This window comes from Pituophis catenifer, unplaced genomic scaffold (genome assembly GCF_029215685.1).
Source record: "Pituophis catenifer annectens isolate HBS135680 unplaced genomic scaffold, rPitCat1.0.hap2 SCAF_2, whole genome shotgun sequence".
In the NCBI taxonomy this organism is placed as follows: Eukaryota; Metazoa; Chordata; class Lepidosauria; order Squamata; family Colubridae; genus Pituophis; species Pituophis catenifer.
This window is the reverse complement of record NW_027256882.1, coordinates 76,049,543-76,071,460: the sequence shown is the minus strand read 5'-3', so window position 1 is coordinate 76,071,460 and position 21,918 is coordinate 76,049,543. Positions and strand designations below refer to the sequence as shown.

The window sequence follows — 21,918 nt, the reverse complement described above, 5'->3', positions numbered from 1 at the left end:
GATCCTCCCAGTTTAACAACCGGTTCGGTAATCATGCGCTTCGCATGCATGCATAGTTTGAAGAAATCTTCACTTCCGCATTTCTTCGGAGAAGAAACACAGCTGTGGCGCAGCAATCTGCTCTGTCGCACAAATCAGCTGAGAAGATAAAGGTAGGAAAATAGCGCAGGCGGGCGGGTGGGTGGTCCCAGCTGTTTGTCAGGGCAAACCGGTTCACTCCCAGCTGATCGACAGAGCTACCAGTTCACCCGAACCAGTCCAAACCGGTAGAATCCCACCCTTGGTTGAGAGATGAAGGAATTCCATAACCAAATCAAAAATAACATGGTTAAATCGACTACCAGCAGGTTGGCAAAAGAATAAGACAAAGGTATATACTATCCCCTTATTTGTTAAACTTATATGCTAAATATGAGAGTCGGTTTGGTGTAATGGTTAAGGCACCAGGCTATAAATTTGAGACCATGAATTCTAGTTACACCTCAAGCCCAAAGCCAGTTGGGAGACCTTGGGCTAGTCCCTCAATCTCAGCCCTAGGAAGAAGCCAAAGGCTTCTGAAATTTTGTCAAAAATCTATAAGAGCTGCTCCAGACAGACCTCAGGAATCAATACAGACTCAAAAGACATAAAAACAGAAACAGCTAAATATACAGAAGGAAACTGGACTAGAAGATGATTAGTGTGGTTTTAAAAGTGGATGAAGAAATACTGATAGCCTAACCTACGCTTATGGCAGTACTCTGATACCTGAACATGCAAATAGTATGAAAATGAAGTCAAGGAACGTAAGTCTACGAACACAGGGAAAAACTGTAATTAAGATTAAATACAATGAAGGTCAAAGTCATGACAATAGGTACAAAAACCAGCCTCTGAACTGGCAATGAAGATACTGTATAGCAGTTAGGTTTACCTTTTAAAATCAACTATTGACAGGAAAAGAACCAATAGTCAAAAATATTCTGCAGATTAGCACTTGGTTTGAATAGCTACAAAGTCCTAGAAAGATAGTCAGTTTGTAGGTATAGATACAAAATGTGTCTATACCTACAAAGATCAGCATTGTATAGGCTGATGTTTTTTCCCTGTGACACTCTATGGAAGAAGCAGGATAGGAAGAATATTGTTTCTTTTAAACCAGAGGTCTTCAAACTTGGCAGCTTTAAGACTTGTGGACTTCAATTCCCAGAATTCTCCAGCCAGCATAGAGAATTCTGGGAGTTGAAGTCCACAAGTCTTAAAGCTGCCAAGTTTGAAGACCTCTGGTTTAAACTCTGATGCTGGAAATGACTATCATAGGTAGTCAAGAAAACAAACAAATGAATCATCCAGATTTCTTATTTGGAAGCTCAAATGATCAGGCTCAGTCATCATATTTTTGGACACAATACTTGAAGCGTCAGTTCCCTTGAGAAGTTTATAATGTTGGGAAAGATGGAAAGAAAGAAAAAAAGACAACCAGCAACAAGGTGGATGGATTCAATTACAATGGCAATGGCTATACCATAGGAAGACCTGAAGGTCTAAGTTGGGTGCAAACCATCTTGGAAAAGGTTGTTGAGAGTCAACATTGCTCTGATGCACATAAATGATAATGGCACATAATTAAGCAGAGGTGAAATATTTGCAGTCTGGATAAAAATTTGGGTTGAACCCAGGGTTATGACTTCTTGGTTTTCAGGTCCTGCTATAACTCAGACTGAAGCTAAGCTTAAGCACATATCTCAGGTTTTTCCTCCTTTAACTAATATTTACTATGTTGAATTTTGCTTTGTGGGCTATATTAAATTATGTGTACACTTTTATGAAAATAACTGTGAGGATATCAGAACTTGAATTGACAGTAATGGATGATCAGTTCTTGCCATGATTTGCAATTTTCCTGCCAATTAGAAACTCACATACAAATTTGGTTGAACAATATCTGTTTCAATTTTTTCTATTGTTTTCATATTTTAACATATGTGTTGTAGAAACCAGAACATGGTTTGTTGCTTTTTTCACTATAGAATAATGCATATTTTTGTCCCTGAATAGTATATGCATATTATTTTTTTTTACAATTGTAAATATTATTGTAGGCTGCCCAAAGTCACTTCTTGTAAGAAAGGAAACTATATAAATTTGATAAATAAATAAATAGTAATGAAGTATATTGGCATAGAAAAAGAATCATGCAAAATTGCATGAATGCAATATTTTTGGCAACCTTTTGGGAAGTGATTTTCCATTTTCTTTTTCCTAGGGCTGAGAGAAACTGACTGGTCCTATGCCACCCACTGACTTGGTGCCCAACGCAGGACTAAAATTTTTAGTCTTTCAGTTTCTACCAGGTATCTTTAACCACTACACTAAATTGGTTCTCACCAAAGAATTACAAACACAAAAATGGAAGCGTTTGGATGTTTAGTAATGCAGAGAATATGGACAGAGGTATAAACTAATTCATAATCAATTTTGGGGTAAATTGCAAAAAGAATTTAAATAATGGAAACAAAGTTTAGGCTTGATCTCAAGTCTTTTCTAGACAATCTGCACATATTCTAGATATAGCTTCAGAGCCAAATAGACATTTGGCAACATCCCTTCTCTTGATTAAGTTAAATCTGAACCCAGTCTCTCTATACGTTAGCCTATGTTACAGCCACACAGCAGAAGCAATTATTTCAATTTAGGTAGCTTGTGTGCAATAAACGTCATAATTTTGGAATTTCTGCTAACAATTCACTCTGAAAATGACCTTAACCTTCTAGGCCAAGAAATAGCTTTGCCAATACAGATGATTACTGTCTAATCAAAGCACAATGGGCCTTTAACCTCTTTGTCCGGAGGTAATAGCACTTTCCTGTGTTTTTAACAAGCAGCTTGAGAACTCACATTATGCTGAAGTATATATTTAAATATATATTATTTGGGTATGGCCAGTGATACCTAATGATTGTAAACAGATAACAAATTTAATCACAAAAAAAATCTCAAACAGGAATTGAGAACAAACTTTTAATTGTCACAGCACTTGGGCAGCTCTGAGTATTTATAAGAAACAGAATAGCAGAAGTTTCACTTAAGTTTCTGAAAAGAGACAAATCGGAACATAAGAATTTGGAAGAATTAAAACACAATGACTGAAAAAAGCTGCTAGCATCCAACTTACTTATAATTTTCCTGCTTGGCAAGTTGTTATAGAGATGTTCAGCATTGATCTGTAAAGCTCGGTAAAATTCTTGACAGGGTTTGTCCCCTTTCTTTTTCAAGTGAGCTATAAGATTTGATAGCCGACTATGAAGAGGAGCTTTGGGATTCCGAAACTGTAGAGAAAAAGTACTGTTTAGATTGCAAGAACTAGATTTCACCACCACAACTACTGTACAATGTTAAAACAGTTTCCCATCTCATTTCCGCAGCACATGAAAGAGTAAAACACTAGATTTGTAGCTTGTTCAAACTTATCAGTAGAATATGTGAGTCGACATAACCTATTGATGTTGCTTCTCTAACAGGATGGGAATAAAACATTTTCTATGAGATGAAATATTCATCTCTGGGCAGAAATATTCATCCTTTAAATGCTTAAATAAATAAGGAACTAATATGCTACACACGCAAGATCTCTGCTGTGGTCTTAGGAATGCAAGAGGACAGAGAAATGGCCACTATGGAAAGTAGAGTTTATGGGAACAAGAGGCCAATCATTGATTCCAGAACTTTATGCCAATTCTCATAGACTCAAAGGCTCATTCTTCAGTTCCAGACAATAATTGGCAGTTCCAGAGAATAGTTGGATTCTATATTTTCAAAATTGCTGGATTGCCTGTTTATTTATTTATGAGTTACATCTTAAGAGGCAAATTCAAATCATCATATCACACTTGATATAGCTCAACTTAATTATCTATATAAGTCTATAAGCCTATATTCACATTTTGATACTTCTGTGGATTGAACTGAAAAGCCATAACCTATGCATCTGTTGGAAGCATTCAGGCTTGGAAGTGCATCTGCATGTAAATCAGCTCATTCCTATTTTACACAGTAATGCAGTTGTAATTTGCTTTGCTGGAGAAGAGGCATGTGTGCAGGTGCAAACAAGAGACAATTACACTATAAGTGCACTATGGAAGATTTTGTTTCAGATTGGATGTTCTGACTGCAAACAGAGGGCAATCCCACTCAGAGTTCCACATGAATATTAACAAACACATGGATACGTCTCCTGCAGCTATAGAATAAAAATCCAAATAGTGTGGGCATATGTTCATACCATTTGGATTCCATTTAGATAAGTGCTATCTGATTAAAAGAGCTTTACTTGAAGGAGCTACACAACAACCTATGAATTAAAAATATTTTCTTACCTTCCACATGTTTTCCTGATATGTCATTGAGTATTACCATTTTTTGGCTTGAAGTAAAAATGATAGCGGCTCTCACATGTTCTTCTAAAAGAAATGTGCAATGCAATACAGAGACCCCTCCTAGCTTCTCTTTTAGATTTTTATCCAAGCCAGAGAAGGACTAATTTTGCTCAAGCAGCATAACCGGTCTTGGGGGAATCCTAGTTTCCTGGACAAACAAGGCTACCCACACTATTCTTGCCTTAGCAGGGAGGAAGGAAGGAGTAAAATTTTCCCCATTCTGTATATATGCAATAAACTACTTATTCTTTGTAACAGGGATCAAACCTACATTGCATTTTTTCTGGTGACACCACTCTGGAACTTTGGTTCAAGTATCCATTTTGTTCCATTCAAAATAACAGTTAGTGAAGATGATGAAACTTACTCAAATGGCCAAACTGACTTCTCTGATCAGAGAAATGATAATATATACCATACTGTTATTGCTGACTAAAAACCCCTCATGGACTTTTTGTTTAATACAGAAAAAATCAACTTATGTATGGTTTTGATGATTAGGCAGGGAAGATTATAGAAAGCAGAGTGTCATTGTATAACTTTAGAGAAATTTATAATTGTACTTATAACAGCTGTAAAGAAGCCATTTCTTTGTATCTTTTTCTTTTCTATTTTTCTTTTTCCCTTGCATTTTTAGTTTCTCATTGATTTTTTCTTCTTCCTTATTTATATAGTTTGCATTAGTTTTTGCCTTTGTCTTTAAAACTTTTTTTAATTTTAAAAACAAACTTTATTAGATTTAAAAAACAAAACATAAAATTGTATAAAACATTCACAACCTTAAAATACAATCAACAATATCAACAAACAACAAATAAGGTATATATAATGTATATAAGTACACTTATTTTAAAGAACTTATTTTCCCTTTTTTCCCCTTAATGACGGTGTATAATTATTACTTTAAATTTCTTACTAAGATTTGACTTTACCTTCTTTTCCATTGGTTTATCCATATGGTTTGTCCCATGTCTTAAAATACTTCCTTATCTTTCAATTTCAACGTTAGTCTATCCATTTCTGCACATGTGTAAATTTTTTGAATTATTTGCTGCTCCATTGGCAATTGATCTGTTTTCCAGACTTGTGCTAGAGCTAACCTAGCTGCTGTAATTATATGTAATATTAGGTACTTTTTTTCCTTTCTAATGTTTTGTTTAAGCATTCCTAACAAAAAAAAAATTCTGGTTCTAGCTCAATATCCTCTGCTATTATTTCTGATATCCAAATTTTAATTTTTATCCAATATTTTTTAATTTTTGGGCAAAGCCATCAGACATGAAAGAAGGTTCCCTGTGCTTGCTTACATTTCCAGCACTTTGGATTAAGGTTTGCATACATCCAAAACTTTTAAAAGTCTTTAAAACTTTTAATACAATTATATTATTTTTTAAAAAACAATTTATGTTGTTCAGGACAAGCTGCAGAATCAAGGACTTGGGAGCATGCCAGGGGAAAAAATAATGCACACAGTCAAGACAATCAAAGTCTCATGTACTGAAGTGCCTCATTCACTAAGAGAAGGAGTGTCAGATTATCCTCTGGATCCCAATTTTTCTTTACAGCAGAAAAGAAATAATATAGCTTGCATGCAAAAACATGGGCTGCACTATTCTCATTCTTAGCATCCATATCCTTAAAAAAAAAAAAGAAATCCTGCAGCTGTGATTTAAATAGCTGAGCTACTCTTCTAATCAATTATGCTGTGTGTACTGCACCTTTGACAAACACCACTTACACTTGAGTCCATGATGCAGATATGAATAGAAATTATCCATTAATAGTGTGCATATTAAGAATATTCATACCTGTTCTTGGAATTACCTTCCTAATTATTATCAGACTTATGACTGGTATAAAGAGATGCCAATACTGAAATCCTGTGCACTTCTATTTAACAGACTTGAATGAGCTACATAAATGATAAAGAATGGGAGTTGAGTATTTAAGATTCTATGCTGCGGCTTCATTAGTTACATAGGAACAAGTCTCAGCTTTCAGAATCTCCATCTATAAAATCAATGTCTTCTACAAGTATATATATTGTTCAGTTTTTTTAAACATATACAGTACTACAAATGTGGCATGAGAACCACATTTCTACACTGGAAGGTTTTCATTTTGGATTCTTATTCTTGGACCACCAGAAATTATTGCTTTCTGGATCGTACCCATTCTCAGTCACATCCAAGGATATTATAGCTTTAGAATTAAAAAAAAAGAATTCAAGAATGCAACTCTAATTGCATAAAATGAGCACAGAAAAATTAATATGTATCTGGAGACACCATTTTCTCTTGATTACCTTTTCAGCTTCTTTAATGGTGAGAATTTGGGGATAAACTCGATTTAGCTGAAGAATGATTTTATCAACCAGCTGTTCACTCAGTCTGCCATTGCTGGTTAGAAAAGCTGTGTCCTGTCGCAAACGATCACAATAAGTCTGATCTATAAAACAGAAACAAACAAAAAAACCCAGATTATTTCTCTTAAACATGGCTGAAATGGAAATGATACATACTTCATTCTGACCATGTCCTCACGTGTCTAATAAATTTCAGACATACTTCGAAAGTATTTCATGTCATGAAGTTATAGCCCTTCTTAGATATGTGCAACATTTAAAGGGGCAGGCCTTGGATTGCAATGCCATGGATACCATCTTGCCTAGTTTGACCCCTCCTGGAGGCTCCACGTAAGCTACTTACGCCATCAAACTTAAGAATGATCCTTTGCCAGAGTCAGTTGTGTATATGAGCCTCTCTAGTGGTATAATTGCTACTCAATTCGACATGCAATGCTGTGTTATCTCCAGGGTGGATAAAAATCAATGATTTTTTAAAAAAAATAAAAAAAAATCAGATTTTTTTTATTTAAATAGGATTTTTTTGATTTTTATCAAATTTATTTTAGTAAAAAACTTTTGGGATAAAAATCTATTGTAAGATAGTTTTCTATTTAAGATACATAAATAATTTAGTTTATTCAGCATGAAATGGAGTTTAGTTATGTAGCATGAGGCTGTATATTCTGCAACACTGGGACTATCGGTGAGTCAACAGTGGGTCAAAGGAGTAGCAGAGATGACAGTTGCTCTTTAAAAATTATGATTTAAATCGAGTTGATTTAAATCAAGCCTTTTTACTAGTGATTTAAATCATGATTTAAATCATGATTTAAATCAACTCGATTTAAATCAAATCCACCCTGGTTATCTCTGTTGTTTGCATTACAAACATTAGGACCATTATAACTGAGGAAGACGTAGGAAATGAGTTTCTTCTTTTAAATCCCTTTTTTGAAAACATATATAGGTTCAGGCTGCTGTAGCTTTGTTTCTGTATATTTGACATAATCAACAAGAGAGAATTTCTTGCCTATCATCAATTGTCTTGAAAGAAGCAGCATTTCCTCATCTTTCCTTAATCAAATCAAATGCATTTCACAAATTGGTACTATCACCTTAATATATAAGCTGATAAAATCAATTTGTGAAATACATTTGATAAATGGCTTAATCCAGGGGTCCCAACCCCCAGTCTGAGGCCTGTTGGGAACCGGTCTATGGAAGCGGCAGCCACGCCTGCAAAATCGTCCCCTCCCCACTGCTGTCACTGGTGCCAGTCCAGGTTGGGGACCACTGGCTTAATCTGTTCTAGTTACAAGTAGTCCGAGTTATAACCATTTGTTTAATGACCATTCAAAGTTCAACAGCATTGAAAAAAGTGACTTATGCCTATACCTTGCAGTTATGACCATAGCAAATCAGGGGTGAAATGCTCCCGGTTCAGACCGGATCACCTGATGGCGGTGGATGGTTTGGAGAACCGACAGCAAAAATCCCTGCACCCCCCCCCCATGCCCAGCTGAGCCGCACGTTCATCAGAGGCTTTTTTCCTACAACCTCGTCAGCCGAAAAAATGCTTTTAAAAGTTTTTTTAAAAGCCTCTGATAATCACACGGCTCAGCTGGGATTGTCAGAGGCTTTTAAAAGCATTTTTTCTACAACCTCTTTGGCCGAAGAGGCTGTAGAAAAAAATGCTTTTAAAAGCCTCTGACAATCCCAGCTGAGTTGCCTGATCATCAGAGGCTTTTAAAAAAAATGCTTTTAAAAGAAAAAAAAGCCTCTGACGATCAGGCAACTCAGCTGGGATCGTCAGAGCCTTTTAAAAACATTTTTTTACAATCTCTTCAGCTGAAGAGGTTGTAGAAAAAATGTTTTTAAAAGTAAAAAAAAAAAAGTTGGTCACACCCACCCAGTCACATTACCCCCACCACCACCAAGCCACACCCACAGAACCGGTAATAACAAATTTTACATTTCCCCACTGTAGCAAATCCCCAGGGTCATATGATCAAAAATTCAAGTGCCTGAAAATCAGCATGTATGTATGATGGTTGCAATATCCTAAGGTTATGGAATTGCCCTTTGCAACCTTTCCAGCTGACAAGGAAAGTCAACAGGGAGAAGCCAATTTCACTTAAAACCACATGGTTTACTTAACAACTGCAGTAATTTACCATAAGTATGGCAAACAAACAAAAAAAAGATTGTAAATCAGATGTGACTCACTTAACAACTGTTGTTGTTGCTAACTACTCTAGCCCTAGGTCTGTTCCCTCAATAAGTTGTATCTACAGCATATCACAAACTCTGAAATTATAGATGCTTAAATGAATTAAGTCTTCTATTAGATTTCATTACAGAAACCGAAGGTGAACCACAGTTATTCCTCTGAAACAGAAGGACATGCGTTTTTTAAAGCAATGATTCTTTATCAAACATGTTAGCTTATATAAAACAAAATAGAAAAACCAGTAATTAATTCTAAGGGATTCTGAGTGTTTTCATAGAACTGAAAAACGCATGAAGCTTACTAGGTTTCATGTATGCAGACAACATTTCCAACAAACCAGGTTTAATGTCTGCAATTATTATTATTATTATTATTTTAATTTGATTTATATGCCACCCTTCTCTGGAGACTCAGGGCGGCTTACAATGCGTTAAGCAATAGCCTTCATTCTTTTGTATATTTTATACAAAGTCAGCTTATTGCCCCCACAAACTGGGTCCTCATTTCACCTACCTTAGAAAGGATGGAATGCTGAGTCAACCTTGAGCCTTGGAGAGATTCGAACCAGAATTATGATGCATTAAAGGTATCATTTGCCAGAATATTTTGCTTTTTATTTATTTACCTTATGCTCCCCATTAGTTCAACTAAAAGCAAGAAAATAATCAATACTGTACTGGGATTGGATAATTGGAAAGTATGGTTTAATGTTATACTCAATACAATGTGCTCAATATTCTCATTTTGTTTATTATCAGAAGGTTATCTCTAGTTACGCCAAAATATACACATCTTGTTCATACAATATTACATATTTGATTGACATCAACAAGCAATGAAATGGATAAATATATTGCTTAAAATGGTTTTAAAAGCCATATGTAAAAGATGCAACCAACATTTCATCAAAAGCCTAAATCCAAATAACCAACCAGACAAATGCTATAAAAACATCATTTTTCATCAAAAGAATAATTAATTTATCTCTTTTACTGTATTCTTGTAAAATCTAAGATATCTCATAAAGTCTAAGAAATCAAAGATCTCACAAAAATCTAAGAATATTGTATATAACAGGGGTCCCCAACTCCTGGGCCGTGGGCTACTATTGGGCCATAAGCTGTTTGGAACCGGGCCACAAAAGCGACAGGCGAGCGTGCGCATCTCCACTTGCATGAGCAATGGGGGAGCATGGGCACATGCACTCCATTTGCGTGAGCAGTGGGCATGAACCATTCCCACTTCCCTGCCCGCTGGTGTGCAAAACTGGAAAGGTTGGTAAACTCTGGTACATAACATCTAAATTTCAATAAAATAATAGTATTTAAAACTATTAGTAACAATGAAGTAATAATAATATCTGACATTTAAATGAATTATAGTTGCAATGAATGCATTGTGGGAGAGTGGCCCACCAGAGTTTGAGAGATCTTCTGTGCTACAATGTAGTGTCTAGAAACTATTGCACTCCGACACATAACAACTAAAAGCACAGCTCTGGTAGGTAGACGACACCTTTGTCATAATAAAAAAAAGAAACAACTAGAGAAGACACATGAAACAAACACATCTTCAAAGAAATAAAATTCACAAAGGAGGAAGGAATCAACATACTACCACCCACACTAATCAAGTGTTCCACTACCAAAGTAACAACCCAACCTCCTACAAGAGGAGCTGTGTAAGAACATTATTCATACAAGCACAAACAGACTGTCTATACAACTTTTTTTTAACAAAATGTATACCCACACAACTTTATCAAAAAGTGTCTGACCACTTCACCCATTACAGCACAGCCAGCAAAAGCTATGAATAGGAAAACAGTACCATACATAAAAACATTTCAGAAACAACACCAGACTATTACAACCACATGGCATCACCGGAGCACAGAAACAACTAAAACTCTTCAAAACATCTTAAGTAAATCAAAAGACAAAAAAACAAGAGTCATCTGAACCTACAGTGTAAGGATTGCAATAGCCATTATGCAGGACAGACAGTCAGAAGACTAGTATAGCCCACCCATGAATTAGGAGGCAGAAGACACAATGAAAACTCCTTAATCTCACAACACAACAGACTCAATCATAGTTTCAACTGGAAAACAGAGCATCTTAGACCAAGCTAAATCCAAAAACACCAGGGAATTCCCAGAAGCTTGGCATTCATACAAATCCATTTATTAATCAGATAGTTTATTTATTTATTATTTATTTATTTCATGTATTTATATGCCACCCTTCTCCAGGAGGACTCAGGGCAGCGAACACAAGTTAAAAACATGTACAACAAAATCCCATTTTAAACCAAATTAACTAATAAATAATAAATAATAAAACCCAGAATCAGAGTCAGCCTATTATCAATCAGCCATCAATAAAATCAGCTATCAATAGACATGAAGAGATAAACCACAGTAACTGTATACACCAGTCAGAGACAGTAAAAATGTTAAGGAAGAAACAGAAAGTACAGAACACATCCTCTCGAGCACCCTATACCCAGATAAGGAAGGACTAATACTAGACAAAGAAGGACAAACCAATACCCTAATCAAGGAATTACCAAGAAGAAACTATACCCCTCACCAATACTGGCAAACAACTGTATATAAACAGGAAGCAAATCCTAAAATCAGTAGCACTGATTTGGTAATGAGACATCTGCAAGCAAATAACCACGCTCAGAGAGCCCCAGTCTAAGATAACTATTCCATGTTAACATAAAATAAATTGGAGAAGTTAACAGAGTGTATCACTAAATACCATGTCAGTAAGTAATCCAAAGAAAAGAATAATTCAGCTATTTTTGTTTGTGGACAAGAGGAAAGCTAACAAAGGAAAATGCTCTTTATTTTGGCTTTGGCACAGATGATAAACTGAGCCTTTGCACAAAGCAGGCAATTATGGAACTCAGAATGACTGCTGAATGACCAGATCATTATGGTAACTACAGGTGTTTAAGGCCCAATCCACCTCCTCCTCTCGTTTCTTGGAAATAATCAGACAAATCTATACAAATGGAGAATTTGATTGCTACTGACACCAAAACTATAAGGTATTATTATATAAGGCATCATTATTTGAAAGAAAGTAATTATGAAACTGTTAAAACTTAGGCAACTTTTCAGTTTTGGAAGCAAGAAAGGCTTCCGATTTCTGATTGTTGATGTTTCTGCAATGTCTGATCATTGCAGGGGAAGCAAGCTATTTTCTTGCTTTTTGCAATATCCTCAGTTTGGCAAAGTTGGAACTGGGCTACTAAATTGAATTGGCACATGCTGTTATCTAGTATGAGCAACTCTTATTTTACAGAGACTAGAAATTTATTAGTAAAGGAAAAGAAAATGTAAACGTAAAGCACACAAGTCCACTGGATTTGGGTACCCAACAAATTTAAATAATACATTTAAATAATAAATAAAAACTTTCTTTGGCTAGGGGGCAATGTGAATCCATAATACCCTAGAAACTGAAATGTTTTAATTTGACCATAAGATTGTTTTGATTAGACGTAAAAAGTGTATGAACAATGGATGGCAAATCTGAAAAAAAAAATGTATAAGGAAGCAACCCTGGCTTTTGCCAACTTTGTGTTGTATAAAAAAAAAGGTGGGTGGAACTATTGCTCATTGCAGTTATTAGAACTAACAATTAAAACAAGCAGTTTTTGGACTGTGCTCCCTGAAGCTGGATCCTACAGTTTCCTACTGATATTCCAATAAATCCAATAAATGAACAAATAATTTTCAGTAGGACCAAGTCTACTTTTCTGTTTTATCATACCACAGATAAAAGTCTAAGATTAAGCAATTGAGAGAATATATAACAACTCAGAACTGCTCCCCAAATTTCACTGCCTTTTTCCTCAATGACTTTTTTAAAAAAATAATAAGCATGTGCTCTCAGAAATACAACACTTAGTCCCAAAGTCAATTCTGATTAAGAAACAGCTTCAGATTATTATGAATGCTAGACACCAATAAAGTAATCTAAAGGTAGTTTTGAAGGGCAGCACTGAGAAGTAAAAACAAATTAAAATTCTAAATGGTCAATTTGTGGACATGTTAAAAAGCAGCCATTCACTTCAGAATAAAATCAAGCCTTCATAAAAGTGTTAAAAACACTATCTGAAATGTCCCCGCGTGGGTGACTGAATTGTTATACCTATTTTTGGAATACTGTTAAATCATCTGATAGGAAAGTTATTTGGTGCTGCTTATTATAGATACTTCAGGACAGGACAGTACATATAATTTTGGCTTTCAAAAGACCACAGTAAAAGCTAATAAGTGCATCATGTGATTTCCTTCAGTGTCTCCTCATCTTAGAACATCTAAAAGGATTATTGTTTGCCATCAATCAAATGACAACGTGCATTCCAGGCACTTATTACAGGCAGCCTCCACAGCACATCCTGCTTCAGCTCTGCTTTTAAAGTCCCGCAGGACATGAATCTGGCAAGAGCAGCTTTTCTTGCCAAGTTCATTCTGCCCTTCTTACACTTGAAGTAGCCCAGGCATCTCATACCTCCTTTTCCCGCCTAGGATCAGCCACAGGATGTAGCTCAGTCTGATGGGTCCAAAGTTATTCCATGTGTTTTGGTTGCAAGCTGATCTGAACCCAAGTCACACCCATGTCCTAACTGAGCTTTCTACACAACAGCTTAGAAAGACGCATACAACTATGGATTCACAACTGCCTGTGCGTAGTAATACTACGGGTAGTCCTCAACTTACAAACATTTTCACTGCTAAGGAAGACAGTTGTGAGTTTTGCCCCATTTTATAAAATTTAAGTGAATCGCAGCAGTTGTTAAGTTAGTAACACAGTTGTTACGTGAACCCGGCTTCCCTATTGACTTTGCTTATCAGAAGGTTACAGAAAGTGACCACATGACCCCAAGGCACTGCAACCATCATAAATATGAGCCTGTTGCCAAGTATCTGAATTTTGATCATGTGATCATGGGAATGCTGCAAAGGATGTGTGAAAAATGGCCATAAGTCACTTTTTTCAATGCCATTGTGCATTTGAACTAGGCACTATCTTACCTAGCCCACTTCTGTTACTTAACCAAGTTAGCAACCAATTTGCTGCTTAAGAAACAAAGCAAAATAAAATGGCATTAACCATTCTACTTACAAATACCTGCTGGACCAGATGGAGAATTTTACAGGGTAAGTGAGACTTGCCTGATGATAATAAAAGAGATAGCACTTAAGTCCAAAGAGATACTCAGATGATCAGAAAAAGACAGAACATCTAGGAAGCAGATAAGAAGGAAGCAAGTGCTCTGGAGCAGTTTTTCCTCAACCTTAGCAACTTTAAGGTGTACGGACTTCAATTCCCAGCATACAGGCTGGGGAATTCTGGAAGTTGAAGCCCACACATCTTAATCTTGCTAAGGTTGAAGAAACACTAAGATAGAAAAGGAGGGAAGAACAAGATGATTCAGCATGTATGTTTATGCAGAATGAAGAGAATATGAGTTCAGCAACAGAGTGGTCAATGCCTGGAATGCACTACCTGACTCTGTGGTTTCATCCCAACACCCCCCCCCCCCAAATTTAACAGACTGACTACTGTTGACCTCACCCTTTTCCTAAGAGGTCTGTAAGGGGCATGCATAAGAGCACCAGGGTGCCTACTGTCCCTGTCCTAATGTAATTGTATTCATTTAATTGTATTCATTTTAATTGTATTCATTTTATGTATTCAATTCATGCTTATATTTATATATATTATCTAATACATACTCGACAATATATATATATATATATATATATATATATATATATATATATATATATATATATATATATATATATATATAATGCTGCAAAGGATGTGTGAAAAATGGCCATAAGTCACTTTTTTCAATGCCATTGTGCATTTGAACTTTTATTAAATGAATGGTTGTAAGTCAAGGACTACCTGTATTAAAAATGTACAAACTCTATCCTATTTTAACACTACAGTAGTTATTAGAATTGCCTAATTGATCCTGAATTTTCCTATTAATCCTGAACTGGCTATTTCAAAATACATTGGAGCACATTTTTCTAAACCTGTTCAGATGGGGTCTCAAGAGAGGTTAAGAGCCAAAAAAAAAGAAAATTTACATGCAGTTAAATGCAGCCAATTTTCTTTCACTAGAGCTCTGCCTCTTGACCACCCCAAGAAGGGTATTGGTTTTTAGACTAGCAGGTTCTGCAGCCTGAAAATTTTGAAACCCCTGCACTGCAGACAACTCATTAAAGCAGCCCTTTCTCTTTCCAGGAGCACGTAGTAGTTGTTTTACTAAGTCACAGGCATACTATATACTCAGTGCCACAGGACAACCAAGCACTGCAAACAAGGCCTCAAGTCTCTTACCATGTCATCATTGCCCTAACCTAGTTTCTAGAAAACAGGTTTCTCATTTTCTCTAAGTTCTTTCGCTAAAAGGAGTCGTATTGCAGTGGCTTCCATGGTTACAGTGCATAATAAGCCACTTCAACCTTCTGGAAGACCATGAAATGTGACTCTTCCCACCAAGCATTGAATTAGGATGGGGGCTGAGCCAGGAGATTGATAGTGGGTTAGCATGGCCCCAGGCGGGAAGGATTGTTCTGGTTTTATTCTCTTTTTATTGTTGTTGTTGTTAGTTGCGAAGTCGTGTCTGACCCATCACAACCCCATGGACAACGTTCCTCCAGGCCTTCCTGTCCTCTACCATCCTCTGGAGTCCATTTAAGCTCATGCCTACTGCTTCAGTGACTCCATCCAGCCACCTCATTCTCTGTCGTCCCCTTCTTCTTTTGCCCTCAATCTTTCCCAGCATTAGGCTCTCTCTTTTTATTAGCTATTGTTAACTGGCTAGGATCACTCTGAGATGGGAGCTATACAGTTAAAGCCACTCCTTCCAGCCAGTCTATATATCCTTTCATATTTAAATTTCTCACATTCTCTTTAGAAGTAATTGAAAGTGGCACTATCTTACCTAGCCCACTTCTGTTACTTAACCAAGTTAGCAACCAATTTGCTGCTTAAGAAACAAAGCAAAATAAAATGGCATTAACCATTCTACTTACAAATACCTGCTGGACCAGATGGAGAATTTTACAGGGTAAGTGAGACTTGCCTGATGATAATAAAAGAGATAGCACTTAAGTCCAAAGAGATACTCAGATGATCAGAAAAAGACAGAACATCTAGGAAGCAGATAAGAAGGAAGCAAGTGCTCTGGAGCAGTTTTTCCTCAACCTTAGCAACTTTAAGGTGTACGGACTTCAATTCCCAGCATACAGGCTGGGGAATTCTGGAAGTTGAAGCCCACACATCTTAATCTTGCTAAGGTTGAAGAAACACTAAGATAGAAAAGGAGGGAAGAACAAGATGATTCAGCATGTATGTTTATGCAGAATGAAGAGAATATGAGTTCAGCAACAGAGTGGTCAATGCCTGGAATGCACTACCTGACTCTGTGGTTTCATCCCAACACCCCCCCCCCCCCAAATTTAACAGACTGACTACTGTTGACCTCACCCTTTTCCTAAGAGGTCTGTAAGGGGCATGCATAAGAGCACCAGGGTGCCTACTGTCCCTGTCCTAATGTAATTGTATTCATTTAATTGTATTCATTTTAATTGTATTCATTTTATGTATTCAATTCATGCTTATATTTATATATATTATCTAATACATACTCGACAAAATAAATATATATAGATATATAGATATATAGATATAGATATAGATATAGATAGATAGATAGATAGATAGATAGATAGATAGATAGATAGATAGATAGATAGATATGCTGGGAGACAAGGAAAGGAAGGAGTGATTCAATGGAAACTATAAGGAACCCAGAGTAGCCTTTTCAAATGCGTAACTCTTCAGGATTACAGAAAGAATGTTTCATTAGAATTGTAGCAACTCTGTTTTCCAGTCTTAGCAACGTTTAAAAATCACCCTTGAAGAAATTCAGAGCCTTTGCTGAAACTGTAGTTCTACCGTACTAATAGTAAAAGGCCAATGGCTGGAATACATTTGAATCCTCTGCATGTTCAGTGATGTTTGGTATAATAGGGTTAACTATGATTACTATAGTAAAAGTTTCTGTGAGGGGCATTGCCAAGAGTATGGAAGTAGTGACTCTGCTACCATGCCAATGAGTCATACATGCATGACTCACTCGACACAAAGCCCCATACTAACTGGTTTCTTTCATTACTACCCATGTAATACTTATTGTTACAGTATGCCTATGCAACGGACAACACTTCCGTTAAATTGATCGAAAGTACCGAATAAATTGTGAATATACAGAGACTGCAAATCACATAAAACACAAGCCTGAAACCTAGGAGTCTCGGATCGGCACTTCCAATACAAACTTACTCTTACTTCACACCCATTTAAAACATGCACCGAGGACGCCCCTGCAAAACGCCTCGGAGTAAGGTCGGCGAAATTCCGCTAAACGCTTTTCCTGTCAGGAACCGCTGCGAACTTGGGAGGTGTTCGGAACCCTGTCGCGCTGCGCGAAACCCACAAAGGCGTTAAGAGACCGAACTTCGCGGTCTCGCAAGTGGGCTTCCCCGACTCAAGCGGGTCCTGCCCTTCTGCGCCCCCTGCAGCCGGGAGTCGGCGGTGCCGCCGGCCGTCTCTTCCCTCCGCTCGGCTCGCTGGGAAGGGAGCTACTGACCTGGCATTATGGCGGCAAGGCGAGCCGGTGTGGCGAGGCAGGAAGCGTCTTTGTCCCGCGGCTGGCGAGCCCTGCCTTCCGCGCTGCCTCGGGGGCGTCTCGAGCCTTCCCAGAAGCTAGGAGGCCCTCCAGCTGCGCGGCTCTGATTACAGGCCGGCCTCGTCCCCGCGCCTTTCCTGCAAGTCTGCCAGAAGCTGCGGAGGAGGAAGTGGGATAGGAGCCGCCGCCCGGCCAGCAAGTTTCTTTCCTCCCCGCTTGTCCTCCGAAGACTTGGCCAGGGGATTGGAAAAGCCGAGTCGAAACTCTCGCATTCCGCCTCGCGCTGCTGCTGGGATCTACCCACAGACACACACAGACACAGAGAGAAAAGGAATCTGCTCCTTGGCCGGCGCTTCTTTAAGCCTCCGTAGGAGACAAACTTTGTAGCAGGATCCATGAAAATGGCAGGCGATTAAGATAACTCTCGGCCACGTCGGAGGGCAACTGCGGCTGGATCTGGGGGTCGATCTTAGAGTCTACTTTTTAAGAAGTGCCCCCCACTCCCATAAGAAGCCATAGAAAGGCATCTGGGTCTGAATACAAAACCAGCAGCTCTTAGGCCTTTTTAGAATAGAATGCTTGATTCGCCAAATGTGATTGGACACACAAGGAATTGGTCGCCGGGTGCATAAACTCTCAGTGTACATACAAGCAATTAGTGATAAATCATTTCCTACACCCAAATGTTACAATGAATTTGCAAGAACAGAGCAGGAGTCCATAGAATGAGCCTCACAATGCATGGAACAGAAAAACCTGTCATATTCCGACCATTCCGCCTTTGCTGTCTGAGAAGCATTTTTCCAAGTCTGGGGTTATGCCAAAGATTAGATTGGGGACCCCTTGAATCAGCGGACTTGGTTGAGTTCAATGGGGCACTCGCTGAGCTATGCCCAGTGGTTGGAATGATACAGATGTTGCTCTGCATGTGGCTGTTGGGAGCTCTTGAGTCTGATCAAACTTGGAACCTCTAATCGCAATTGTATGAATTCCTTTTTTCCCCTTCCTTCCATTCAATTGTATCCAATTCTTGGGCACTACGTGGACAAGATCCTACAGTTTTTGGGCAAGGCTTTTCAGAAGTGTTTTGCCATTGTTTCGTAGGACTGAGAGAAAATGACTGGCCTTAAGGTCACCTACCTGGCATTGTGCCCAAGGCAAGACTAAACTTCACCGTCTCAATTTCTAGCTTGATGATTTATGCACTGCACTAAACTGGCTTCAGGGCTAATGCTGAATTAACATTAACATTCCATTACTGTGGAAGCTTTAACTTTGACCAACATGAAACAAACAATGGTAAAGGAATCAACTGAGAAGAGCACTCTTATTAAAGGGCTCCAGCTCTTCTCTTCACATGAGGTGATGATAATGCCTGAAAAGGAAGGTTTCTGGGCAGATTGCAACATTGTTTAATTAAATGTTTCTAAAACATAAGGGATGGGTGAGCTGTTCAAATAAACATTGAAGAAAAATATAGGGATTTTAATTTGGACAAGTTCTTCTCTGTAGGATATTTAAACCTGATTTATAGTAACTTTCTCCCAGCTTATTCCTTTCCTTTTTCCTGCCAACTTTCCAATTCACCAATAGTCATAAAACCCTTTGCCTGAAGATACAATGAGGATTAAGGTGGGTCAGATTTGTGTTTGCAAATCTGGCCCATTCATCCAAATTGAATATGTATAGATTATTTCTTGACATGAAATACTGTAATGTTGTCTTCCTGCCAGGGCAATCCCATAGAATTCAGTGGAAATCTTTTAAAACAAAATCACAGTTTGACCTTGGGTTCAATTTCTTGATCACATTAGAGTACAATTGAATTTTGGAAATTAAGAGCATATAATAACCAGAACATTGACTGACTAAGCTGTATGGCTGCTTCATTAAATCAACCCCTTCCAGTGACATGAAGGCATTAACTAACAGTTATCTTTGTCCCCTCAGAAGGTTAGGAGGCTGAGTTATGGCTCTCAATTTCTCAAATGTAACTATTTTGATTTCTTTGCTGTTCTCTGGATGAGCGTCTTCCATTCTAGAAGATGCTCATCCAGAAGATGTTTTGGGCTTGGGTTCACGTGTTAACATGCAGAACTGGTTTTTATAACCTGGGTAATCTAGAACAACACTCTCTAATCCTTCTGGCTTGGCGGACTGGCATGGGGAGGGAGGGGATGGTTCGGTGTGAGTAGCAGGTGTGTGCACTTGCAACTCCTTTTGTGCAAGCAGTGGCTGAATGCATGTGCACTTGCCCACCGCTTGAGCAACCCAGTTCCAAATGGGCCACCGCCCGATACCAGGTCACGGCCCAGGGATTGGGGACCCCTGCTTTAGAAGAAATTTCCACGTTCCAGAATTTCCAATCAAAGTGTAACTAGGTTAATGATTCAGAAGTTTTTTTTTTCACATTTTAGATCAGTTTAGATCAGTTGATCATGTAAACAATGTCAAATTTAGAACCGTGGACAGAACTGATTGGAATTTACAGTTGGAAATCAAGGCAAGATACAGTCCAGCCAAAGTTCTGAGAAGAAATAGCTCTCTGGTTCAGTAATCCACTAATCAACACGTTAGGACCTTGCAAAATATGCACACTCAGTTCTTAATGTCACTGATGTGCTAACAAAAAATACAAAGACGTGTGATTCATCTGTTCATGGCTCTGTGTAGTGTTTTGCCTAGGGGAGGGGCTAATACACCTGATACTACAGGCAACTTTCCCAGTCATTAGAAAGTACTGAAAATTATTCTAAGAGCTACTGTGAAAGCTCTTCGTTTGCCAACTAATCACGTGATTCCAAGTTCTGGAAACATATGATTAGACTGGTCATTTGGAATCACAGTTGTGACTCAATAACATCTGAAGTATATTTTACAGTCAAGGTTATAGAAAAAAGTTTCCAATTGCTGTCTATATATGGAATGCTGCTTTTGAAAAGCCCTCACACTTAACCTTCAGAAATATTAATGCTGGTGTTGGTGGAGACAAACCTCTCCCTCCTTGAACTCTTGATTTAAGTTCTAAACTTGGCAGCAAGAGAAATCATTCAAAAAGATTCTTGGAATTCTCCCCATATCCCTATCCTTTATAAATCACAATCACACTTCTAAAGATAGACCTATTTTTGATTAGCAGATCTAAAACCTAACCGTCAAATATATCATTTTAGTACATGTAATTGTTTATATAATAAACTGCTACCTTGACTTGCCCAGAAATAATATCAGAAATATTTCCCACAGAAGAATAAATTCAGTCCAAAATAAGATTATTTGCCGTTGCTAGTGCTGAAAAACTATACAGCTTTTTCCCTGAATATTCTTGTATACAATAGAAAACTTTTTTCATGGTTAAAAGTTATAAATAGAAAGTCTGAAATATCCCAGCAAAAAATAAGCAGACTAGATCCACACAAAAAAGGAAGTTGACATTAAGGAGGCACTCCCTTCTCCCCTAAAGCTGTCCACATATTCTCTTATCCCTTGAGCAAAGCTTCCGTTGTCTTGAAAAAACAAGAACACAATTCCCTCAGCAGCCTGATTGGAAAAGGCATCCTTAGGAGGGGGGGGGGAAATCTACAACTTACATTTTCTGAAGATCATTGTCCATGGGTTTGACAGTTTCCCCCCCGCTATGACTGAAAGAAGCCCATTAAATCCAGCAAGCTGAAATATTGTCTCCTTCAATTGCTGCCAGCAACGGAAGTTTAATGACGAGTTTATGGAAAAGTGAAAGTAAAATTCCAGTGTCACCTTATTAATGCTTTGGCCACCAGGGGTCCTTTTCTCGCCCTTGGAAACATACATTGCTTTGGGAAGGGAAAGTGAGTGTGACCCAATGGTATTTCTTTGCCCTTGGGTTTCATTCAGGTTTTTAAAATCCTAAGTGTAGTTATTTTATTGAAAGTAGTCCAGCCTGACTGTTTTTGTTCCATCCTCAATCATCCTTAAATGCTTAAAATGAGATTATCTGAAGGTTTACTTACTGGCATACTGTTGACAAAACAATGATATGCCCACAGCAAACCTTTTCTTTCCTGGAATAATGTTTTAATTTTTGAAAGTAATATTTCTGTAGTACAATCCTTTCCATTAATTAATTATCAAGTTATATTACCCAGTTAAAATCACATAACTAAAAAGAAAGTTGCAATTAATAACTGAGAAGCAATATTTATTTTGAA

At 37.7% G+C, this 21,918-nt stretch overlaps 1 protein-coding gene across 2 annotated transcripts in view; it reads right to left on the bottom strand.

The window, feature by feature from the left end:
- The window catches only part of CARD19 (caspase recruitment domain family member 19), a 35,370-nt gene extending 13,981 nt beyond the window's left edge, over nucleotides 1–21,389 (bottom strand). For both annotated transcript variants that reach the window (XM_070936974.1, XM_070936975.1), the window contains exons 1-3: nucleotides 21,322–21,389; nucleotides 6,721–6,863; nucleotides 3,155–3,308 (exon numbers count right to left, since the gene is read on the bottom strand). In XM_070936974.1, the coding sequence (XP_070793075.1) occupies nucleotides 3,155–3,308; nucleotides 6,721–6,863; nucleotides 21,322–21,337 (313 nt within the window). In that variant the 5' untranslated portion in view covers nucleotides 21,338–21,389. The remainder of the gene's footprint in view (nucleotides 1–3,154; nucleotides 3,309–6,720; nucleotides 6,864–21,321) is intronic.
- Nucleotides 21,390–21,918: the final 529 nt, after the last annotated feature.